The sequence below is a fragment of the Mauremys mutica genome, chromosome 3 (assembly GCF_020497125.1).
Source record: "Mauremys mutica isolate MM-2020 ecotype Southern chromosome 3, ASM2049712v1, whole genome shotgun sequence".
In the NCBI taxonomy this organism is placed as follows: domain Eukaryota; kingdom Metazoa; phylum Chordata; order Testudines; family Geoemydidae; genus Mauremys; species Mauremys mutica.
In genome coordinates, this window is record NC_059074.1 from 22,957,526 (window position 1) to 22,984,323 (window position 26,798).

The 26,798-nt window shown below is 40.5% G+C and overlaps 1 protein-coding gene across 2 annotated transcripts in view; it reads left to right on the forward strand.

Moving 5' to 3' along the window:
• Window positions 1-26,798, forward strand: part of LDAH (lipid droplet associated hydrolase) — a 185,015-nt gene that overhangs the window by 134,699 nt on the left and 23,518 nt on the right. For both annotated transcript variants that reach the window (XM_045011873.1, XM_045011872.1), the window contains exon 5: window positions 8,509-8,749. In XM_045011873.1, coding sequence (XP_044867808.1) covers window positions 8,509-8,749 — 241 coding nt within the window. The remainder of the gene's footprint in view (window positions 1-8,508; window positions 8,750-26,798) is intronic.

The window sequence follows — 26,798 nt, forward strand, 5'->3', positions numbered from 1 at the left end:
TTAGAAGAGAGTCAAGTGTATAATTTACAGTTTTGACACTTGCTTCCTAACAGTATATTTCCTGAGAATTGCATAGACTAGCCAGTTAAGGCTCACTTGTGAAACAATTTATGCTCTGCATGAGGTCGCTATTCATGTGCCAATGACTTCCATGGAAAATTCGTGCAATGTGCCTCTTTCTGTCACTTACACTAAACCGTTACTCATTAACATAGATTGCATGCTGTACAATGAGACATTTGGGAGGGGGAGAATAATGAAAACGAGGAGGATCCGGTACCAAGATGGAAACTGGGCTATTAATAAATGCAAAATATAGGAAATTAAAGTTGGATGTATAAAAAAATGTGTCTTAAGTGGGAAATTGTCTTGCTCCATGTAACAGCACGTACAGACGGGTTACATTTGGTAACATATGAATCTATTTGAACTAACCAACTACAAGAATATACACTGGCACTCCTGCACAGTACAACCCTCTTTCCCTCCAAAGTTTGGATTCATTACACAAACATGCTTTTTCTCCTTCAAGTTGTTTGCTGACTTTGTACTCCAGCAGTTCCACTTCTTCAGGAGTGTGATCTGGTGGTTACAGCAGAGGACTGGGAGCTAGGATGCCTGTGTTTGTATTCCTGGCTCTTTCATTTATACAGAATCCTCGAGCAAGTTGCTAAACTTCCCTGTACTTCAGTTTATCCATCTGTAAAATAGGTATAATGAGTAAGGATACGATTCTGTCATGGATGTAATGGATTCTGGAACTTTCCGGGACTTTTCTGGAGTAGGACAGGAGCAGCTGTCAGCACCGGGGCTGCTGGAGGAGCAACCCCCAGGCTGCCAGAACAGCTGGCCAGCAGTCAGCCCTGGGGCCACCAGAGCAGTGGCCGATGGCCAGGCCTGGGGCCACCGGAGAAGCAGTTCCAGAGCTGAAGCAGCAGCAGAGTTAGGTCAGCAGCGCTGCTGGAGCAGTGGCAGGTCTGAAGCAGCTGCCTGTGGGCTGCCCTGTTGCTGCCGGAGCAGGAGCCACCAGAACAGCAGCCAGCGGTCAGCCTCGGGGCCACTAGAGCACTGGCCAGTGGCCAACCCTGGGCCGCCAGGAAAGCGGCCACCAGACTAGCGGCTGGGGTTAGGTCAGCTCCATAGGGGCTGGAGCAGCAGTGCTCAGCCCCTGCCACGAGCAGCAGTGGAGCCCTTGTAGTGAAATAATTTTTAGATATTTGTATCTTTGTTCACATACTTTCCTGGCATCTTTTTTTTGTCCTAATTCTATTGTTCCCTGCCACACAATACTGTGGTTGTACTTATCTAATGTGAAGGTAAATGGCTAGCTAATATAACTAAAAAAATACTGACTTTAAATGTACAGTGCAAGGAAAACTCATTTAGAGCATTAAAAATCTTTTTATATTCAGAGAAAATTACAGTATCTCAACAGTTCTTGTGTGTAGATTTCAAATGAGATTGCAAGTGTTTAAAATATTGACAGAGAGTGCAAACTGCATTGGTGAGTCTAGAAAGTCTTGCTTTGATGAGAGAGAAAAATAAGAAAATGTCTGTTTTGTCATGTGCTTTAACTTGGATACCTTCTCTGCACAGCTGTGTTAATAAAGTAGGGTATATTTCCATGACCCTAGGGATTTTGCTTGCAGGTTCCTACATGCTGAGTAAAAGAAATGTTGATTAATGTGACACTCTCAAGTCAAATGTGGACTGTAGATTACCATTAAGTACATCATTATGTTATCTTTGAAAAATGTAGTAGGTTTCACCTGACAGATAATGGCTTTTCCTCTGCCACGGCAACAGATGAATAATAAACTAATACATGGGATGAACTAAAATATATCAAAATAAGTGTTATTTTTGACAGACAAACAGCCTTTGGTTTCCACAAATTCTTGAAGGAGTCAGTGATCTATTAAGAATGCTTTATGAAACTTCCTTACTGTATTTCTTTCCAGTCCTGTGATTTCAAAGTATGCCTTATTTCTACATGCTAACGTTTTTTTTTTAATATGGATCGATGGTGTGTGACTGCAGAATCTGCATGTGAGTTTTAGTATCATACGTGGATACAGCTTTACTGAACGTGGGTCACTGTAATGGATCAGTTATAAAAAGTAATGAATTGCTTCCTGTTTCTGCCGGCTGATTTGATCTCTAAGTTCATTGTAAACTGTGAGTTACATAACTGGTATGGAATCTGAGTCCTACATTCTTATGGTTAACGGTGATTACATTAACTGTTTGTACACTCCAAATAATTTAAAACAGGTTCTTCAGCAAGAGCCAAACAAGCTACAGAATATTTCTGCCTTAGAAGTGGAAGTGAACCGCAACCGCCATTGATTCTGTCACTAACATAGCGTGAGCCAGCAAGTCATTTCCAAGCCAGTTCCAGTTTCTGACAGGATGGGAACCACAGTTATGTCAATGGACTAGAACACTGCTGTTTTAAAACTGCAGTATCTCTGTGAAATGATATACACAGAGATAACTTGTCCATTTACAGCCAAGATACACAACTGATGAAACCTGGTGGGCTTAAAACAGAATTCACCTACTGTGGCAAGTCAGGTTTCTTCTTCGGAAGCAAAAAAAGTGTCACAATCTTTTTTATCACTTCAGTATCTGTGCATGTGCTCTCACACTCTTCTCTCTGCCCTCCCTTCTTTTTATATACAATTTTTACCTGGGTGACTGAATTTGCCACCTAAATAAGTGGCTGGATTTCAGATGAGCTGAGCATTCCTAGTTACCATTGGCTCCCATGGGAGGTATGGGAACTGCGCACCTCTGAAGACCATGTCATTTGTTTTGGTGCCTAAAGTTAAGTGTTACTCAAGTTTTAAAACACTGGTGTAACCTATCAGTTCTGCAACTTACCCCTCTGTAAAACATAAATAAATAAAGCTCAACTTCTGATCTCCTCCCCATACCTCTAGAAATTGTAGACACATCAGTAAAATAAGCCTTTGCATGTGCATGCATGTGTGATACTAACCCAGCTAGTGTAACTGTGTCTCTCAACACCAAGCGGGGTATTGTTGACCTCGCCTAATTTCTGTTGCAGTAAAACTAGAGTGCCTTGTTTTCACTGTGGTTTTCACAGGATAGCTCATGCATGTTAGTTACCCCGAAGTAAAAAATACACCTTCTTTAGCAGTGAAGAGAAGCCCAGAGTCTGTCTGTTTCTCTCTCTGGACCAAAAACCTTTTAGATAAAATTCTGTCAATACAGAAACTCCTTAAAACATTTTGGCTTAGATGAAATGAAGGTTCCAACCAGCTCTGTTTTTTAAGTTGGCATCATCCCTGGTAATTTTTGAAGCTGTTTGCACTTTTCCCTCTCCCAGGTAGATTGTGCCGTTTGCATTTGACTCTCTCTTGGAAAGTCAAGCTATAGGAAAAGAGAAGCATTATTTTGTTTATACATAGTTTACAGGCAGGATCAGTTTTCATTGTTTTAGACCAGTAACCAAACGCTGAGGATAGCAATTAATACTGAATGATCACATGAAGCCAATTGTAGCATTCAAAATAGTGCATTTATAGACCTTGCCTGAAAAAAAACTTGAAATTATTCTGGCTGTGTGATATGAAAAAGAGATTTACTGTGCTCTGCCCTGAGGGGTCACTCTTGCCCTTTCATATCTAGTTTCCCTATAATCTGTTTTATAAAATCTCCTATTGACCATGTGTCTGAGCTCAGGGATTACATTGTGACCGATAGCATCACTATATTCACACCCTACACATTATTATAATAATCTTAGTGTGAAACATGCCTGGTGAGGTATCATTTAAAAGGAATAACTCACTGATCATTAATATTCTTACATAATGTATGTACGATATGTGTATTAAGAGTTATGAACATAAGCTGAAATGATGACTTAAAAATGTTTACCAGACAAGTCTGGGAAGGGGGTAAATCGGTTTCTCAAAGACAAAGGACAATCTGGTGCCTCTAGCCTGGTGCCATCAAAGTTGATTGGACACTTGACAGGTTATTGCCATTCTTTGGCAACAAAGCAGGACAGGAACAGATTGCTCTGCATTCTAGCAAACAACATGGAACCTCTTTCACCACGAGACTCCATGTCTCTGTCCTCGCAGCTGGAATGAACTTTATTTAGGGGTAACCCCCAGGAAAATGCATTTCAGAAGGGTGAGTGAACTATAAAACTGAGGGGGCAAAAACACCCCAATCTCTCTCTCATTCACTCAATGCGCGTGCCTGGGGTGGCAAGCCGCGGGGGGTGGCCTGCTGGTCCCTGCGAGGGCGGTAGTCAGGCAGCCTTCAGCGGCTTGCCTGCATGAGGTCCGCCAGTCCCGCGGATTTGGCAGCAATTCGGCGGCGGGTACACCGAAGCTGTGGCACTGGCGAACCTCCCACAGGAAAAGCTGCCAAAGGCAGCCTGCCTGCCGTGTTTGGGGCAGCTAAAAAGTTAGAGCCGCCCCTGCATTCACTCACTCACCTGAGAAGACAAAGGAACCAGCCCTTTGACTCTGGGGGGAGATCCTGACCTGAGAATTTGGTCAGCCGTGTTGCTGGGAACCTATGGTAAGGATTTTACCTTGAACCAAGTCTAGCTTGTTAAAACGCATTGTAGTAGCTAAAAATTATTTTTATTTCTCTTGTAACCCTTTCTGATACTTGAATTTAATATCTGATACTTGAATTCACTTAACATCCTAGCTTCTTTTGTTAATAAACTTGTTTTATATTTTAATCTAACCCAATCCTGTGTTTAAAGTGAACTGTTTGGGAACTCCAGTTAAAGTAGCAAGCTGTTGAATATTGACCCTTTATAGGCACAACAGACCTTTAATATCTGAACAGCTCAGGAGAGGGCTGGATAGTGAAGAACACATATTCTTGGGGAAAATTTGGGACTGGGAGTGTGTTGGAACCACCCTGTAAGTAATAACCCAGGCTGGTGGAAGTCAGAGTATGACTGGAGTGTTGCTAACAGGTTCTGGGGCAGAACTGCTAGGCCAGGACTGTAGCTATACACAGACACTCAGGATGTGACCAGCACACAGTCTGGTTGTTTATGAGTGGCCCAGCTTGGGATATACCACAGCAAACCATTATCAGGCACCCAAGGTTACAGGACATACGGTGACACAGCCTCTCACTGGTCTGGATTGCATCCTGGAATGTGACATATATGTACCTGAAAAGCTATGGACTGATAGTATTAGACACCAGATCTCATAGGCAGTGGCATTGGAAACCTCCCTACACTTCCCTGCTAATGTCAGTCTGTTTTGGAGGGTGCAATATAATCAGGTTCTATGCCAGTTCATTCCTTGGCCTCCCAGTTCATGCTACCAGCAAGTTTGCCAGTTGCTTCTATTAGTGATATGCACACTACTCAGTTAGGAACTGGACTAGGAAATCAGTCCATTTCATATATACCATAAAAGAGCTGACAGATGGCAAAAACTTGCAGTTGCTGTGAAGATTTATATTGGACACCAAAAGGTGAAAGGGTCTGCATCCTATTATCAATCTGATGAACCATCCAGGTCTTTGAGCCTTGGATATTTAAGTGAGAAGTTGATGGTGATCGCACACAGCAAGCTGGCTGGGGACAAAACCAGAGAGGAAAAATTTGTATTTAAAATTTCACATAACTTACTTTTAATCGCAAGTGCATGTGCCATCTCTAGTGTTGAAACAATGCACCTTCACAAAATCTTTCAACTGAGGACCATAAAACACTTTGTATTTTATTATCATCACGCTTCAATAATGTGTGAGACTATAATGACCATTTTACATATAGGCAAACAGGCATGAAGGGTTAAGTGGCTTGACCAAGGAGATTCACAGAGTCACTGTCACAGTCTAGAATAGACTAGAACATAGGAGCCCAAAATATTTGTCCCCTGCTCTAACCACTACACTTACTACCTCTTTATGTAATAATATTTTCTGTGTGTCTTGGTTGATTTGGTACCATGAAAAATCTGTTGCCCAAAATATGAAGAATTATTTCCGTACATTGAGGGACAAGTAAACCTATATGCTTTAGTTAATACTGATAATAATAATTATAATACTTAGCACTTACACAGTGATTTACATTGTCAAACTGCCTGGCTGCCATTTAAAAGCTGGCTCTGCAACTTTAGTTATTTTAGTAGCATAAAACATATTCATATCTTTGGTTCTTCTAAGTGGATTCTACTAGTGTAAATGGCGTATTCTGTATATAGCGTGAGATGTGTTCTTGACGCTTCAAAATATTAATAAAATATAAGTGCAGTAGATGTTAGTGCATTCTGATTAGTTTCAGTAAGTATGCATTCAAAATAAAGGTAAATGTATACTCCAATGCAGATTCTGCATGGAACAGAAGCAACATATTTCTCCTATGAATATTTGTACCAACACAATAAGAATTTAAATCATCATTTATATTTTTGTCAGTTTTTTCCTCAGGTTATCTGCAAGTAAGTTAAAATTGAACTGTCTTCAAACAAATCTGGGACTCTGGATGCTGGCAGAGAGCTAATAAACAGTTGATGAGTGGTTGAGAAATACGTATATTTTAAAGCTCTCTTTGTATTATGTGCAGAACACACACACAAAGAAAAAGGAATTTGCCCTTAAATCCCTCATAGCTCCACCTTTTAAACTTGATACAGTACAATTTTTTAAAAAATATACATATATATCAATAACAGCACAGTACAGGAGAGGAAGGGACATAACTGCTTTCTAGGTTTTTCCTTCTCTTGCCTCTAAGCTTTAGCAACTTCTCTCAAAGCAGCTAATCCTGTATCTATAAACTGTAATGTCATAGGATTAATGTGTGGCTGAGAACATGGGTCAAATCTGCTTTAGATCACAAGAGTTTGAGTTCAGCGCCTAGCTGAAATATCACAAAACTACCACATAATTTAGTACAAGTTGCATTCCTATACACCAGCTGTTGGTTGCCTTTAATAAAAAGAGGCCCAGGATTGATTTTCACTGAGAGTATATTTTTCTTTGTCTGAAATTAAGGTAGTCTCAGCTGGTAGACTGTAGGGAGTTCTTAAAATGTTTGTGCCTTCGACATAAATAACCCTTTCAAAGTCCTATCTTAAATATAGGATAGAAAATATACTGTGACCTATTATTGGCATTTTCCATATTTCTTTTGTTACCTTATAAGGTCCTGATCCTGCAAGTTACTCTGCATGGCTGGGCCACCAAACCATAACTGAAGTCAGTGGGGCTCCACGGAGGCTGGGCATCTGCCCTTGCAGAGCAGTTTGCAGGATGTAGGTCTAATAGGCTGGGAAGAGAATTTAAAAACAAAATCCCACCCTAAATCGTACAATATGTGGAATAATTAAAAGAATCCTTGGAAATCTGAACAGTCTGATAACTGGGCAGAGGTAACTGCTTGCCTCTTCTACATTTATGCAGAGTACGTTGTGAAAGGCAGCAAGTCTCCCATAATTACCTAGCACTCCAACGTCCATAATATCTTTGGCTTAGTCTGCCTCCTTCATACTACTACCAGCTATTGCAGTTGTGTATCTTTACAGGTGTTTCCTAAACGAAAGCTCGTGTGATAGTCCAAGGTACTTGAAAAGGGAGTAACATCCCACAATAGATTTCTATAATATATTATATAAGAATATTTATCTCCTCAATAAAATAGAAATTAAAAATAGGCATCCGTTAAATGTTTCCTCTTAATGGTTGGTTCATATTATTTTTCTTTTTAGTCTGAGATCAGAGTGTTTTCAGTCCTTATGAGCTAAAATCACCATCCAGCTTAAAGATACATATGTTATAGAACAATATTGTGGGCTGTATTATGCAACATTAGACTAGCCCCAGTAAATGTGTTATGTCCTAGCACAGCGGAGTCCTGGTCCATGACCATGGCTCATAGGTCCTCTTTATTGGTAATACTAATAAATAGCGATAATAATCTTGTTTTAACTGTAGTTACAGCCCCACTTTACTATGGTTTGATGAACCTTTCGGTAGTTGCACTAACCACTGAAAAGACCAGGATGTGACAGCTATCATTTTGAAAAATCAGTTTTCTCCTGCAGGAAATAATTAATCAAATAAAATCATTAGAATAAAAAAACCTGCAAAGACACCAAAAAATGACTTTTCCTTTGTACTGCCCTCTTGTGGTATCACCGTCATCTCTACGTAACAATTGATTATGTTCAAAGCATTGGGCACTTGCTTCTAAATTGTACTTCGAGCCCAGTCTGGCACTGTGCTGAGCACCTCCAACTCCCACTAAAGTCAATAGGAGTTGAGGCCTCTCAGTATCTTGCAGAATCAGGCCCTTATTTGCTCCCTCCAAAAAAACTGGCCTTCCATGTAGCACACAAATATCTTTTCAAGTTAATAGTGCATCTGACAAACTTCATTTCACTTAAAAAGGAGCCTCATTTTAAAAAAAAAATCTCTCTTCCAGAATTTGATACGGTGCTAGAGGACTTTCCTGACAGTCTCTTTCTCATGGCTGTACAGGTTCTCCGCTCTGTGCTGCTGTTTCCAACAATAGAACGCATGGCTCAGTCCCCACAAGGCAAGCTCCTGACACCTGTGCTGTGCAAGCTTCGGTACATTCTGTACATGCCAGTCTACCTGCTGTCATTTCTCCCGGAAAGAGTCAAAACTTCCATGGTGCGGTTTGTGCTGCGAGGATTGAAATATCCTGATGAAGCTTCAATAGTTACCTCCCTAAATCTCTTCAGTGTGGATTGTGTTGGTGAGCAGAATATTTTTTTTTTACTATATCTACTTTTTATCCTACTGCTTCAACAAACAAGTGACCTAGCATGCTGTACAGGGCATGAGTCTTTAAAAACGAACTTGATGTTAAAACAGGAACAAATCTCTGATCAAATTTTAAAGAGAGGCAGGATTTGTATGTGTCCTGAAGTCCTTTTCTCTTGTCAAGTTAAGAATTCTGGAAAGGATACAGGGAAATTTGAACCTGGTCATAAAATAGTGCTCTGAATAGATCCATAAAATGATCCACAATATTTGGAGTTTTAAGAACCTTATCAGAACCGGGGAGTGAATTAAGTGGTTGAATGTCTTGAAAAATTCTTTTCTTAAACGGACACTGTTAGGTTAAAAATTATATTTTCCCAAAAATGTATTGAAAAAGAAAATCTTTACCTGTACTATTAACACCTTAAATTATTAAAAAGAATGCATTTTAAAATATAATTTACTTTACACCTTTGGAGTTTTTGTTTACCTTTTTCACTTCACCCAGTTTGGACAATGAAAATTTGGAAATTTGATACTGATGTTTGTTATAGTCAATTTTTTTCTTTCTGTCTGTAATTAACATTACAAAGTCCTTAGCGGGATGCTAGTAAATGCAGAAAAGAAAATCCTGCTGACGTTTACACACACGAGTAACTACACCCATGAGGAATTTCATTGATGCTTTACACGTATGAATTTTAAAATTCTCCAAAGAAAGGCAGAAAATCAAAATTCTTCATATGTTGTGAAATAAAATAAAATGCATATATAAACTTTGTACATCTTCTACGGACAAACGCAGCTTTTAGGTAGGGAATTATTCACCCAAATTCTGCTGAGCATTCCAAAATGAAAATCAAAGCATATTGTGGTGTTTTACACATTATTTCAATAAATTAACACTTGAAAACACTTTGATATAGAAACTGACATGCGGTGATCAAAAGAAGTGAATCTTTCAGAGACATTCTTATCTGACACCTAGACTTTCCAGTGTGTCCTGCCTGCTAAGAGATCGTTTAGACCCTAGTGCTGCAACGAGCTGTGCCAGGGTAGACCAAGTCACACTGACTTCAGTGCAACTCTGTGCAGGTGGAATAGTCTGCACTCGATCATCATTCGCAGGATGAAGGCCTTAGATAGTAAAGTATCTAGACAGGGAATCTCTCTGTTGTCTGTTCTGGACAGTGCCAAATGCATTGTCTTCAACAACAAATTGTAATATATAGTTCCAAGTAAGCAGTTAAGTAAATGAAGTTATAGGGGAATGGGAGTACTTGGAACTCACAGAATTAGGCTGAGTTACTAAACATTGTTCTCTAGGTAAGGGGCATGTCATCTTTTACAGGAGTTATCATCAACTTAGGAAGTAAATATAAGATCACAGTATGTTTTTGTGTTCCTTCCCTCAGTACCCCAGCCGTGGCAGGAACTCGATTCTAGGATGCGAACATCTCTGTATTACAGTAGTTTACATCGTGCTAAGTGCACTAGTTGCTTTAATTTAGCTAACATCTTCCCATGCAAAGAGACAATTCAGATGTAAGCAGCCAAGGATGTCCAACCTTATACCTTTAGGACATGCTGGTGTAAAATTGGTGTCGCTCCATTTACTTTATTGAGTTAAACCAGGTGAGGGTCTGGCCCTCTGAAGCCAGTCTTGCAAACCCTTACGTAAGTGGGTCTTATTGATGTGACTGTTCATTGGGCCACATCATGCCATCTGTTTTTAAGCAGAATTCCCCATTGATTTCAGCAAAGAGTACTGTTTGGAAACTGATGGCACTATGTGGCCCATTGACTTCAAAGGAACTATACACATAGGTTACCACTACCCGAGCAAGTTCGGTTTTACAGGATCAAACCCATAGGTCTTTTTTGTAGGGTCACAAACAGAAGAAAGAAGGATCATAGCATGTTCATCAGTTCAGCAAAAATATATTTAGCTCAGCAATCTGGCCTATTTAAATCTTGTTATATGTAACTACTCATCTGTAAACTAGTATAGCATATGAAACTGTCATAAATGTTGTTCTGATCGACTCCTCTGTCCTTTTAATAGCTATTAAATATGATTCAAAAATGTTCTGAAAATGAATTTGTTTCTCCTCTCCAGGAAGTTTGTGTTGACTCATTAAAAATACACATATTACCTTTGGCACATACGTCTGTTGAATTACTGCAATTGCAATAAAAGCTATGATTAAGGGCAAGAGAAAATGGTCAAAGTTTCCTTAAAAGTAGTGTGTCCATTAAAACAAACTAACCTGCCAGGGATTTGTTACCACATCCAAAGCTTAGTCACAACAATGTGTTTTCTCTCCGCTGAAAGGAAATGAGATTTATAAAACTTAATTATAACAAGACTTTGAGTTCCTATCCTGTTTTCACTAAAGTCAAGAGTAAATCTCCTTTCAGAGGGAGCAGAAAGAGGTCCTTAATGAGAATTGTCAACCAAAAAGATGAGTTTATGGAGATAGGAAGGTTGCATTCCTTTTTGCCCACCCCACTACTGATTGAAAATATATTTGCTTCTACCTGTGATCTAAAATAACATTTTGTTATTATTATGTATTTATTATTTAGAAACCCCAGTCAAAGATCAGGGCCCTTTTGTATTAGGCATTGTACTGACATACAGGGATAACAAAACAATAGTCCCTGCCCCAGGGCACTTACAATGTCCGTGCACACAGGAGGCAGCAAGAGGACAAACAGACAAATGGGGGAGGGTGGAAGAACAAGATAACAAAATAATGTACCTATAAAGATGCCATCTACAGTCCTGAAAGCGGTTTGCTAAAGGCTGACGCCAAATAATCAAAGACTTACAATGAAGTATTTTTGAGGAAAGCCATTTGAAGCGAAAATGTTATAAACTGCAAACTAATTTTAGGATTTGGAACCAAGTGTTTTGCACTAATGAAGAGACAGAAAAAATGTTACAGTATGAGTATGGGACTTTATTGGCCTTGCCATTATCTGAAACATAGACAATCATTAGGTTAGCAAGTGAAAATTAATTTGTAAATTCTCATACCTAATAAAAATAATGATAATATAAAACTGTCACTGTAATGTTTTGAAATCTGAAAATGTTTCTTCTGTGACATGGAAGCATGGGGTTTATGGTGACAGTAAACCACTCTATCTACATAGGACAGGATTTATTGTCCACTAGTTTGACTGGCAAACTTCCTCCATTTGTTTCTGTAAAATTTCCACAAAAGCACAGACATTACATAATGGGTAAACACTGCAAGGCTTTTTAGAGAGGCAGGCTTGTAGGTCAGAGGTTAACGTCTGGATGACAGCGAAGATACAGATAAGCACAATAGCAAGAAAAACCTCCAAATGGCCCATATGCTCGGTCATCCTTTGTGATCTTGAACCTGTGACTTCTCTTGAGGAATCTCCCTGTTTGTTTAACCTGTTTACAGGCCAGGAGAGTAGCTAAAATCTGTGGAGGGGATAGTTTGCTTTATGGGGTTTGGAAAGGATGGGGAGGAGTGAAAAAATCATAACTTGGAAAACAGCATTTGAAATTGTTTTAAAAGATCATAAAGAGTGGAGACAATAATCTTCCTTTCGCTATATTTGCTATATTCTAGAGGGCTGTGAGAGGATATAAAATGACATCTAAATATACTGAGCCACAGAGTTTGGATCCAAATCAAAACTTCTCCAAAGTTTGGACCTTTTTGGATCCAGGATTTGGGTTTGGCTCATTATAAAGTAAAATTTGTCAAAAGTGTCAGAGGCACTTGAAGGTAGTTAGGCAATTAGGTTGTTTTGAGACTTTTACCTCTCGGGGCAATTTTGACGTTTGAGTCTGGATCTGGGAAAGTTTGGGAATGCTCAGATCCCAGGATTTGTTTTTGATCCATCTATCTCTTTAAAACAAAGAGACATTAAATAATGGCATATTATCTACAGATGGTTCATTTTGTTGCATTCAGCAGAAAACAACAAGATGTGAGTATTCGAGGAAAGCTTTACCTTTATTGCCCGTTAGAAAAGCAGAACGTTTAGTGGTTAGCGAGGACTAGCTGTCAGGACTCCTGGGTTCTAACTGCAGCTCTGCCACTGACTTGCTGTCTTATCTGAATGAGTCATTTCCCCTCTCTGCCTCAGTTTTCTTATATATAAAATGGGAAGCTTCCTTGCTGGTAATGTTGTTGGAGCACTTTGAGATGAAAACATTACAGAAGTGCTAATTGAATGACAGCATCCAGTTCAGCCTGCCACACAAGAGCATTGTGAAAACTATTCAAAACTATTTAACATCCAGCTTTCCCAGACCTTTTTTTAATTTTAAATGTTTTTAAAAATATACTAGGTAGTTCGTTTACAAGTCTGTCATTTTAAATGATGAAATACAAATACTTTCCCCTTCAATGCTCAATGACAGTTTTCAGGCTTAGGAACCTAAAATTAGGCACCTAAATTATCTTACTTTTAAGCTTTATCTTTGCTTTGAAATGAAGACAGTATCATTTCCAGAATGTATTTGCTTGCATTGAAAAGACAGTCTTAACTCCTAAAAGACTATAGGCCAAATCATTAGCTTGTGTAAATGGGCGCAGCTCCGCTGAAGTGCACTGATCTGCCCGTAACAACCTGGAAACTAAAATTCCTGTACAGTTACAAGGGTGTTGCCTACAGTGTTCTGCTAATGCCTTTCCCCTTGATTCAAGGAAATAGTTTTCCTGTGGTGATAATGGTGGTGATGGTGTTATTGTTCATTACATTAGGACCTAGAGCCCTGATCACGATCAAGGTCCGATTGTGCTAGGCTCTGTACAAACACATAGTAAGAAACCATCCTGGCCACAGACAGACAAGACAAAGAATAAGGAGGGGAATCAGAAGCACAGAGAAGTATAGTGAGACACCCAAGGTCACACAGCAGGGCAGTTTCTTCGGATAATACTGTAAGCCTTAAATAACCCATTCCAGTATTATAGGAGAAACCGTTCCAAACTGTGGATTGTTACAGTTCATAGAATCATAGAATCTCAGGGTTGGAAGGGACCTCAGGAGATCATCTAGTCCAACCCCCTGCTCAAAGCAGGACCAAACCCAACTAAATCATCCCAGCCAGGGCTTTGTCAAGCCTGACCTTAAAAACCTCTAAGGAAGGAGATTCCACTACCTCCCTAGGTAACCCATTCCAGTTCTTCACCACCCTACTAGTGAAAAAGTTTTTCCTAATGTCCAACCTAAACCTCCCCCTCTGCAACTTGAGACCATTACTCCTTATTCTGTCATCTTCTACCACTGAGAACAGTCTAGATCCATCCTCTTTGGAACCCCCTTTCAGGTAGTTGTACAGTAGGAACCAGTGTGGCCATGGAGAGAGGTCTCCTCCCTCTTTCCCTTCCACCCTAGTGCACTCACGCAAGTGCTAGTCACGGTGGCAACCCTTAGGCTTCTCTAAGGGCAGGTCTACACTTGCAGTGGTGTGTAGAGTACAGACACTGCACGTCCAGCTAGCACAGGTATAAATAGCAGTGTAGAGAGTGAGGCACTGCTTAGGTGAGTAGAGTACAGATACACCAGCACCCTGTGCGTATATTCCCTAAACGGCTCTGTGCGTGTCCAAGCAGCGCCTTCCACATCTAGCCTGCTATTTTTCACAGTGTACTGTCCCACTGCCTCCCTGCTGCCAGAGCCTTTCCCTGCCACGGGAATCTTTCACTGCTGTCTCAGAGTGGCACAGCATCTGATCTCCCTCTCTTCTTACCTTCTGACTAATGGGGGTTAGGAAAGGACTTTCCCTTGGAGCAGGTCATTCCATACCTGCCTCCTGCAAGGTGTCTTAAATTTTTCCCCTAAATCTGCTGCTACCGACTACTGTCAAGAGACAGGACACTGGACTAGGCGGTCCACTGGGCTGACCCAGAATGGCAAATCCTATTCGCTCCTGCAGTCACAGAGCCTCCACAGGCCCTTCTGTGCGACCACAGTTGAGCCTTATTCGGCATGACATTTTAAATTATGATTGTAATATGTATTTTTGCGAGGCACTTAAGAGAGTGTTTCCTTACCTGTGGAAATACAGTAATATTTTATCACCTGCCTTCCAGGAAAAGGGGCCAAAGAATAACAGCCTTTCATATTTTCATGCTTCCTCTGCTACTGTTTATTTTCCTGTGCGATGCCTGACTAAAATGTTTGCTTAATGTTGTCAGACAACTCACCTTCCCCAGACAGCACTTAAACACGGACGGAAAAATCCCACATCTGCTTTATTCTCTCTGTGAGTGAACTAAAGTTTTCCCAATTTAGGAGTAGGATGCTCATATTAAATTATTGGAGGAAGGTGAATGACTTTTATATATTTACAGTCCTATTTATTTTTTAAGTCACTCTGCTTTCTAAATGTACCCCACTTCCAAAAGAAAGAGAGATCAAAGTTTAACAAGGGCATTTTATTACTTGTAAAAGCTTTTATTTTCCTACAGATGCCCTGTGCATGCATATAGGAAAAATAATACTAAGTCTGGAAAATGAACCAAATGGGCATATATATATATTATTTTCCAGATTTAGTATTCGTCTTCTTTTTCAAAGAAAAAATATATTAAATACTGTCAGTTTTAGTCTCATCATAAATATTACTCATAGGTCTTGAATGTTTTGATTAATGGGCCTGTTGATAATGTCCAAGAAGTACACAGCACCGTTTGGGATTTGTTTGGGGGTTTGTGTATTCACCGTTGCTGAGGTGTCATCCCTGGGAACTGAGTTAATTTGACAAACTGGTGATGAGTCGGGAGATACACTGCTACCAGACTGGAAGTGGGAGAAGAAAACCCTGCAGCATGGAGGAGGTGTTGAAAATAGGTATCTGCTGGTTAAATGGCAGCAGCTGTGGTCACTTTGTATGTTAGACAGTAGCAATAGTGACAGTCATCTCCATAGTGGGGCTTTGTTTGTTTTGAGTGTGACCCAAAGCCCACAGAATTCAGTGGAGAAACTCACATTGATTTCAACAGGCTTTGGAACAGACCTTTTCCTGTGCCTCTCTCAGTTCCACGAGGGTACGTCTAGAATAGAGTTTGTGGTCGTGTTGTTAATTGATTGGCAATTAACTTGATTTAGGTAGCAGCTTTGACAGTAGACACCCCACAAATGTTTTCTCCGGGGCACAAACATGTACCGCTTACTTTAGGGTACAATGGTTCCAACAAAGCTAACCACACTCAGGGGTAAACCTCAAACATTTGTGTCCTGGAGTAAACATTCGTGGGTGTATCTGGATGAGCATTTAGAAAGGCGCTAACTCACTCGGTTAAATACTGGTCCTTTGCAACAGGCTCCCAGATTCTAGCCTAGATGCATAGTGACATGTTAAGAGTATTTAAGCCAGCCTTGCCATGTATCATGAGTGTAGTGTTGGAAGGGTGATTTCAGTTACTGCTAATTGCTACAATCAGGTGAACAGGTATTTGAAGACAGCAGTACCAAGCCATCACTAGAATTGTGTTGTATGTATGGCGATTGGGGCTGGGAGTTCAACACTACAGAACATGGGAGTGAAATCAGCCCAAGCTGACTCAGGGAGGTGTAGGTTCACCTTCCCATGCTAATTAAAACTAATGTGCCTGAGTAGGAATTCACCTCCTTCGAAAGCAAATGGTAATCCAAGTGGTGCCCTCCATTATGGTTCCGCGAGGAAGGGTCAGCTTTAGGCCCTGATCCACAAAAACATTGAGATTGACTTCAATGGAGCTACTCACATGCTGAAATACTTGGCTAGAATGGGGCTTTGATTCTAGGGTGTCCAGATGTCCCAATTCTATAGGGACACTCCTGATTTTTGGGTCTTTTTCTTATATAGGCTCCTATTAGCCCCCACCCCATCCTGATTTTTCACACTTGCTGTCTGATCATCCTACTTGATTCCCATCAGAGCTCTGGCAGGAGCCTCTGCATGGAGCTGCTAAATTGGAATATCCGCTGCCCATTCTACTTTGTAGCCAGCCCTACCTCCTTTTGAGGTCCTTTCTGTGCCCTTCCTACACAATAAGTGAGGTTGTAGTTGGTTTCCACCATTAAAACCTAGACCCTCTACCAGAATTTCCATCACCAGGGCCGCCTTGCAGAGTATGCGAGAGTTTAAACTGGAGGTGAGTCTGATTGGTTAAGACTCAGTTCTCTCCATCAGTTGAAGTCAATGGGAGTTGACTCCAAGTAACTCAGAGCAGGAATAAGTGCACAGACATTTCAATTTCCGTCACGCACCCCACCCAGGCTGTGCATGCTGCAGTGCACAAAGCAAATGAATATTTTTCTCACTCCCTGACAAGGCATCCATTGTTTGTTAAAGCACCTGGATATAGTTGTTGAATAATGTTTTGTTTATTGTTGCCTTCAGCCCTGCTGTGCTTTTTTCAAGTGCTCCCGGCTAAATTTCGTGTTTAGTTGTGGTCTTGCTGTAACTTTAATATCAAGCAGATTGGAGAAGACGTTTATATTAAATGCAGCTATTATGCATGTTGGGGGGGAGTTATTATTATTATTATTCTACACTAATTAAACTGTTTTCATTTGAGACCCATGTGTAAACCAGCAAGGAAGCCAAAGCAAACGTTTACATCATGTAAATCTCCAAACACCAACATTTTTTTTTACTTTTATTTTTTTTTCATATTCCTACTTCAGTCATCCCTGGTACTAAACAGTTCCTTCTGTTTGATGCTTTAAACAGTAAATTATACAAAATTTCCAAGATTGCTGTTGGCAATAATTACAGATAGAAAATATGTTTTCCCCTTAGGAAATTACACTGCTGTTTGGTATTATTATTTCTTACCACCGTGTTCTGAGCTTTTCTAAGGAATGACAGAGATTGCTTCCTTGGGAGCAAAGGATAAACTGGAAAGGAAACTAGTGTTACACTCCTCTGAAGAACCTTACAATAAGATGGGCAACTTACCAGGAAAAAATGTGACCAGATGGTAGTATATTCCCTGAGGAAAACATATTTTCAAAGGCTAAATCTACTCCTTTCGGGTCATTTCAATTTGACATGGAACTCAACCTAAATTTGATTAATTACATTGCAATTTGGCTAATAGTGTCTCAGTAGTGAGAGGACGTTTAAGAGACAGGCAAACCATAATATGCAAATAAGCTACAGAGTACAGATGAGTGAGGGGGCTTGTAGTTCCACCCCTTTGGAAATAATTTTCATACGTCGGACTCTAATCATTTTTTTCCTTTCTGAGGGAAAGTGTGGCCAACAATCCAGTGCTTCTGAGCAACTTGGTGTTACACAGTTATAGAATCAAGAGACAAACTGTAAACTCTTTGGGGCAGGGATTGGATTTAGCACAGTGGGGCCAGAATCCAAGTCATTGCAGGATTTTCCGCCTTCGTACATTTTCTAGCATATTGTTCATTCTACCTTTAAATATGCCAGATGTTGGGAAGCACACTTTCAAGAACTTACTTATTTAAACATATTTCTTGTACAGTTTGCAACAATGTGGTACTATGAAATGATCACATTGCCAGTCAACCTTAGTAAGGGAGGCTTCCGAGAAGCATCATGAGGGAGGGAGGCTAAGAACTTTTGAGAAGGCTCTGCAGGCATCCCCTTTATGACATTGGACTTGAATAAGAATGTATCATTGCAGACTTCCATGTACGTAGTACTGCCAGCACCTAGGACTGTGGGGCCCTGATCCTGACTGGTGCCCTTGTACACTACCTTAACACACAAAAATAATACATATGAATGAAGTAACTCGTCCCACCATACAAAATCAATTATTCTCAACTTCATGTCAGCCCTTCCCCTCTCCCTAGTTCTTATTGGCTTCTGCAGAAAGCTGTTCAGTCCGTGCTGATCACTACCTGTCTCTAAGGCGATACCGCACATTTGTATTGTTTCTGTTACTGTGGCGCCTGGGAGCCCCAGTTATGGGCCAGGACCCCATTGTGCTAAGCACTGTACAAACGGAACAGCTGCAGAGAATAGCTGCTAAACATCAAGAGGTGATTACGTTGACCCAATAGGTTTAGACCCAGAAAACTAGCTGTAGCCACTCTTGTAAATCTTTACCTGGTGGGATAGAAATTATATTCTTCTGCCCCCCACGCCAGTTGGGTCTCTTGTAGCTCCATAGGCTGGCCCAGGAAAGACGGGGACTCTCATTTTGTCTAGGTTGCTGGAACATACAATGCCTGACAAGATATTGCTGAAAAATTATTTCAGAGTGCGTTGGTCATGGAATTTCTCATGCTAACTGGTACAGTATTGAGTTGCTAGGAACAGGGAAATTGCCAGACTGGATCAGACCAGAGGTCCATCTCGTCAAGTATTTGCCTCTAGCAAAGGCCAGGTGCATTTGAGGAAGCTGCAAGAAGCCCATGGAAGGCGGATGTGGGATAATCCTCCCCTCAGCATAGATCTCAAAGGGTTTGCCTACACAGCCCACAGCAGTGAGCCTGAGAGCCTGGGTCAACAGACTCGGACTCGCACTACGGTGCTAAAAATAGCTGTGTAGATGTTCAGGCTGAAGCTGGAACTCTGAAGCCTAAGGACAGAGGTGGGCTTCAGAACTTGAGTGGCCTGAGCTGTAGCATCTACACAGCTAGCTTCAGTGCTTCATGAGCCCACATCTGTTGACCCAGGCTCTGAGATGCTACCTGTATAGACATATCCTAATAGTTAGAGATTGGCTTATGCCCTGAAACACAAGTTTTAATATCCCTTCCAAAATTGTTGTTGCCGTTAATTACGATATCACTGGATGTTCTTTGATATCCATATACACATCCAATCCCTTTTTAAAGCTTGTTAAATTCTTGGCCTCAACAACTTCCTGTGGCAACGAGTTCTACAGTTTAATCACACATTGTGTGAAAAATATTTCCTTAGATTGGTTTTGAATTTTCCACCGTTTAGTGTCATTGAATGTCCCCTTGTTTTGTGTTAGAAATGAGTTGGCAGATGATTACTGGAGCTTACTGAAGGAAGCTCTGCTAAGGCCCGGTGGTATTTCAGATCGTTATTCAGAGGTAGAGATGATACTGAAAGGGAGGCGCTGCAAATGCCAGTGAGGACAGCGGCGTAATAGAAAAGCCTAGAAATGCAGGCAGCAAACAATGAAATACGATTCAGGCTGGAAAAATGCAGGCTAATAAAGTACATCTGTGGAAGAAAAAAAAAAAGCCTAAACACACATACTGTGTGGAAGGAGGCGGGTATCTGGAAAGCAGGAGTGCCAGAACTGATTGGGAGTGATAGTGGGCAGCAATCTGATAAGAGGTTGCCATGTGATATGGTGTCAAAATACCCCAATGCAAAGACACCATGTCATGGAGCAGGCAAAAGACTGGAGAGTAGAGTACGGGGAGCAGGAGCTCGGTGTGCCAATTTCCATGAGCTGGATTGTGCCTGGATTGGGCAGGTGTGTAAATGAGAAGGGTCAGGGATGAAGTGGCACAAGAAGCCTTCCCTCACCTCTGCTCCTCTGCACGTGTAGTGTCTGAACCTGTCTGGCGAGCAGTAGCACTAGCCTCCCAGCAAGGAGCGGGGGGAGGGGAGGGGCCGTGGCCCTTTCCCCCTCCTCCTGAGCCTGTGGGTGGGTGCTAGAACCGCTGCTGTGGGGGCGTGCTGCCACACTCACCCTGAGGAGGAACTTTGGCTGAGTCCAACAACCTTTTTTCTGATGCCCCTGCTGGAGCGTAGCTCTTCTTTGTACTCCCTTGCCTGGCTCCCACCAAATGCAGCCGGGAGGTCACACACACAATTGGATTCAAAGATTTCATGTGCCCATTTAAAAAAAAAAAAAACTTTCAGGCATAGCGTGGGCTGTCCCCTCACTCTCGCTATCGGTTAGTACAAGCAGAAGCTCAAACTAAGGAACTTCCAGCCGGAGTGGCTGAGCAGATTAGGCTTTTCATCGAGCCTGTTTCTGAGCCACCTCCAGGTTTGCGAGCAGCATTTGTTTCCCAGGCACCAATAAATTGCTTATCAAAATTGCTTTATTCTCCCTCATTACTGACCTATACCATAACTTTGAGCCACCTTTAATGAGCAGAATTCATGGGCTCAGTCAGTCCTGTTGGCGGGAGGATAGGCTGAGCGGAGCCAACAAGCGTGGGGGGAATGAAGTGCTCTCTAGAGCATGGGTAGCTCTGTGTAGTCCCACATTTGCGGTAGCCTGAAAGAACAAATGATGGGGCACCTGGTGTTAAAGTAGAAGGCCGGGGCTGTCTTCATGGCCGCTCATTTTTTGTTGGACAAGGAGTCTTCATATTTATTTCCTTAATTGCTTGGTCAACCAAGTGGAAAATAATTTTTCTTTGGATCTTCTCTATTGTTCCACTAGTGTGACATTGCTTTGTCTCTATTTTGTTATGTTACAGAGGACCCCAAATGCTTGGGCAACTAAGAGAACACTGTATTGTTTTTACATTTCTTTATTTATGTTGCTAAGTGTTTACTACATAGTGAGACAATGGGGACATGAGCTAAAGTCATGGCATCTCAAAGCACTGTTGCTTTTTACCTAATTCAGGGCTTATGTCCATCTCAAAATGTAACCACGTCTAAGTCTGAAGTGCTGCACTCTTGTATTCATAAATTGGTTTGACATGACTAGACCACATTTGTTTAGATTGTTTTTTGTAACAGATATGTTTCCAACTTGCCATGCATCACCACAAGAAACACAATGTGGCTCTTCAGTTTCCAACTGGAGTTTGCAATTAACTATTCCTGCTAATACAATGTTCCTGTTGCAAATCAGCAACCTAGTGGTATTTGCAGATTGCAACATTCAGTCACCAAGCAAAAAGCTAGGGGATTTCAAGAAAACACGCACATTCTGTTCAAACTATGGCAGTGAAGTAGAACGAAATCACATCTAAACTTAGCCGAGCTGAGTAGCATCATGTGTCCTGCATGAAAACTTGTACAGGTTTTAAAGTTTTAGGGCCATATCTTCAGTGCAGCTCCATTGACTATTATAGAGCTGCACTACAGATACACCAGCAGAGGATCTAGCTCTTGAACCTGAGAAATAAATACGGCAACTGGACTTCTTGTGCCATCAAAGCAGGGGAAATCTTTTATTTTGTACTTTACTTGCCTTACTGTATATTGGGGTAAATGAGGGGCGTTTGAACTTCAGCTCAGTAGATACAGATATTCATCTGACAATTGGTTAATTGAATCAGCATTAAATAGCCCGAAAGACTGAAAAGCTTGATTGATTTCAGTCACTGTGGTTTGTGAAAACTATTAATTTAGCCGATGGATATTAAGCCCTTGCGGTGACACTTTGGGTTAAAGAACTACCAATGATATAAAGCAGTCTTTTCTTTTCTGGGTCCTTGATTTGAGTCTAATCAGTGTTCCTGTGTCACAAAACCACCAGGAATAAATCAAACACATTTTGGCACAGTTAGCCGTCTCTGCTTAGCAAAGGCCTGAGACTAAATTGACACTGATGCTTAATCACCTCTAATTCATGGAGAGAGAGTGATCCTTCCAGGTCAGGAGAAGGGTCATTGGCAGGATCATGTGGAGAAACTTGCGCGGCAGTTAACTGCACTATACCTGACCTGCGAATAAATGAAGGACTTCCATTTTCACTTCCGCCATTGCCTTCACCTTTGCAGTATGATGTATATAAAGGCTATACATACCAAACTTTTTTTAAAAAAAAAGAAAATAGACAGGATTTACCAGCTCAAAATGGCTTTACATTTTAAAAGTGAAATGTGATTTTTAATGATAACTTTATTATTAGCTTTGGGGGGAGGGGGAGGTTATTAAACCGTAAAGTTTTGGTTCTGAATATAAAGGGACACCAACAACTTGCAAAGTAATCAGTTTAATAAAATATATTAAAAATTATTTCAGATACTATTACAGCTGTCTCCGATCACCCCCTGCCAATTTCTGGGAGTTTGTAACTACGTTGTCCTGTTTTTAAAAAAAAATTTCGCTCTGATTACTCTGTGAAAAACCCACATCATCAGAGGAAATTGACAGAGGTCCTGATCCTGCAAAGACTGATATATTCTTAACTTTATACTCTGTGAGTTGTCTCATTGAAGCCGGACTACTTACAGTGTGTCGAGATAAGCTTGTGTGCACATTTTTGTAGGATCATGGCCTAACCGATTATGCAGAAGAAACAATGAAACTGGCTGTGCACAGATCACTGTCATGTACACAAAATAAACAAACTGGACAAGTAGAAATATAGTTTGCGGGAGGGCGTGGGAGAGGTTGCTAACTTTTTTCTTTTTTAGTACTCTTAGATGTTACTTATAACCAGTGTAGGTAGAACAAATATCAGACATAAGTATGTTTTTTAATTTTACAGTGCGCCCCTTTAATGTCTGTAGAATATGTAGGAGACCAAGGCCTCAATTTCAAAAAATCTTATCTCCCATTTAGGCACTAAAATAACTGTTCCGAGTTTCAAAAGAGCCTGGTATGTTTCATGTTGATCTTGTTTGAAAATCTGGTTGTACCAGTGCCACAAAGGGAACTGCTGAGTGCTGAGCACTTCGGTAAATCTGACTTTGTTTAAGTCCCTAAATCTCAGCCGAGGCCTTGTCTACATGAGAAAGTTGCACCAGTTAAACTTAAATCCGTTTTTTAACCAGTGGAGTTACGCTGGTGCAAACCCCCGTGTAGACACTTTTATTTCAGAGTAAGAGTGGCTTATTTCAGTTCAACTTACATCAATTTCTAATCAATTTAAGATAAACCAAACTAATCCTGATTTAAACCAAAATGAGGCCCTGATCTTGAAAACACACAGGTTCTTAACGTAATGACTGTGAGAAGTCCTAAGGCTTCTAATGATAAGCACTTGTATCAGGATATGCAGGAATCAGGGTCTAACAGTATCCACACAGCCTGTTGCAGCAGTTTCACTAAATCCATTTAAAATTGCACTTTAATTAAATCAATGCAACTTTTCCATGTAGATGAGCCTAGACTTTGGCTGCTGTTGAGCACTTGAAAATTTTGCCCTTAGACCTCCTGTTGCAGGGCTTTTTAGTATTCAGGACAGCCGTTTATATTGAGTCCTCTTGTACTGGTTCTCTGTAATGTGCAGTATGTGAGGCAGTAGTGGAAATTTTTAAAGGGACATGGTCAAGTTTACGAACTTTGTTACTGTTTTTTTAAATTATCTTTTATAAATCCTAATTGATGGTAATCTGTGCTTATATAATGCTCTCCCAACTATTTCAAGGCTTTTTACAAACATTAACAAATTAATTCTCACACCACTCCCATCAAGCAACCCTGTATTATTATCAAACGGGGAAACTGGGGCACAAGGATTTTGTGACTGTTCCAAAGCCACAGAGGAATTCTGTGGCAGAGATGGGGAGATAATCCAGACCTCTTGATTCCTCATCCAACTCTTTATCTAAAAGATAATTATTATCTTTCACATTACTAAAAGATGTAAGGATTTTTAAAAAACATGTTGTTTTTAACTTTAGTTCGCCCTTAATAAACCAAATGTACCTGAACTCAGACATGCAATTTATTTCTGAGTGGCACTGCTCGCTCAGTGTTTCAAACTGCAACTTGGGTGCAAAGGTCAAAACCCCGATGTAACTTGGACACAGTCCTAAATTAGCAGCATAGTTCAGGCTCCGATCCTGCAAAGACTTATACACATGCTTAACTTTGCACACTGTGAGTAATCCCATTGATTTCTATGAAATTACTCACAGTACATAAAGTTAAGCATGTGCATATGTCCACATGACATGGGCCCTGCTTTGAACAAAAGAGGTACACTGCACTGTGCTTGTTTACATCATACCAGAAGTCGGGACAAACAGTAAGTATTGTTCCAGGTTACAGGACTCTAATAATGATTCTAGGCAGTTTCATAGACATTTTCAGACATAATAAGACATTTGGCTCTTGTCTCACACCATCCTAGCTGCAGAAATGGGTGACAAGCACCTAGGATGTGACCTCAATGGGGAGCCTCTCAGTGACCAATTTGACAGACATGTTCATTAATTTTGTGTGCCTCTGATTCTGGGTGTCCAACTCGCAGTCAGATTTTCAGAAGAGCCAAGCTTTCCACTCCCATAGACTTTGGTTAGGGCTGGATGTTCTCAGAAGAACCTGTTGAAAATCAGGCCTAAAGTTGGGCACAAAATTTAGTGGATACTTTTGAATAATTTTCTTTGAAAACAAAGCTCAGTGTTCTCCAAGTAAGGAAACAGCACAACATGTCAAGGTTAGCAGAGTGCGGAACTAGGAAGCGGTGGCAAAGGGAGATTTCTCCCTGAACTGTATGACTTTGTTTTTGAGAAAAATATCACTGTGAAGGATCCCAATTTGTCATATTGTAACAGCAAAGGGGAAAGAAAGCCGCTGATCCTGCCATAAAACAATATATCTGTACACCCAATTTTATTCATTCAGTAGCCACTTCACACTATACATATTTAATAAATAGAGTGCAGTATTGATGGTACATTATTTTAAAATGTTGGGATTTTCCGTTTGATTTAACCAGTTAATGGAAGTATGATCTAGCTCACAACATTCTTTAAGGCTTTGATGCTACTCTTAGTTTAAGCACATCTTAATTTTATGTCCACATGTGGACCAGTTCACTTCAATGGCACTACTTGCATGCATAAGTCTTTTCAAAGACTAGGCCTTAGATTGTTCCAGGGTAGGAAGCTGTTATGAAAGATGTCCGTGTCTGTTGTACATCTGTGCTGTGCATGTATTTTATTGCTGCAGTATATATTTATACCTGTACTTTTGCATTTAAACTACTAAATAGAATATTAATTATAAAAATATTTTTAAAAAATGTATTCTGTTATTATATTGGTCACCAAAGAAATAGCGGTAGGAAGGTGTGGTCAGTTTTTACTATCACAAGAAATTAAGGGACTGATTTTCACAAATGCTGAGCACCTACAGTTCCAATTGAAATCAGTCAACTTGTAGCTACTCAGTATCTTTGAAAGTCCAAACCCCAGGCATTTTTACTTGGTTGGCCCCTTGTAGAGAGGGGTGGTTTGGGATAGGGATGTGTGTGGTGAGGTGTTTTTAAATAAATGATGAATATTCATCATTCACCCAGTACACTGATGTTTTCTGTACCCTTTCCTTTTCGGTTGAGCATTTGAGTTATTTTCAGGTTAGATTTTTACATAAATATCTGGAGAAGTTGCTTTTTAAAATATCACCACTGGCCCTGATAAATTAATAATTAGGAAGAGGAGTAAATTCCACAATGTACTCCAAAAGCATTGGGTTTAAGAATTTAGGAATTGCCAGACTAGATCAGATCTGAGGCCCATCTTGTCCACTGTTCTGTCTCTGCCATTGGCCAGTGCCAGATGTTTCAGATTAAGGTGTAAGAACCCCTCAGTCTGCAGAAGTGGGATGATCTTCCCTCTACATTGTCTCTTCCAGATTTGTAATAGTTACAGACCGACTTAAACCCTTATGCATGAGATTTAACATCCCTTGCACCAAAAAAAAATGGTTATATGTTTTCCATATAAACGTGCAATCCCATTTTGAATCTTGTTAAGTTCTTCACCTCAACAACTTCCTGTGGCACTGAGTTCCAAGGTTTAATCACACTGTGTGTGGGAAAAGTATTTTTTTTAATTTTCCACCTTTTAATTGCACTGACTGCCCTCTTGTTCTTGTGTTATGAGACAGCAAAACCAGATGTTCCCAATCTACCTTCTCTATACCATATTTCATATATTGGTATCATGTCCTCTCTCATTCATTGCCTTATGTAAGTGAACAATCCCAGTCTTCTCAGTCTCTCTTTGTATGATTTTTTTATGCCTTAGATTATTCTTGCCACCTTTCTCCGAATCCACCTAGTTCTGCAATACCCTGTATCAGATGGGGTGACCAATACCGCACACAGTATTACAGATGAGGCTGCATCATTGATTTTATATAAAGACATTTCAGTATTCTCTGTATTATTCACCATCCCATTCCTTGTGCAACCTAACATCTTGTTTGCTTTTTTAAC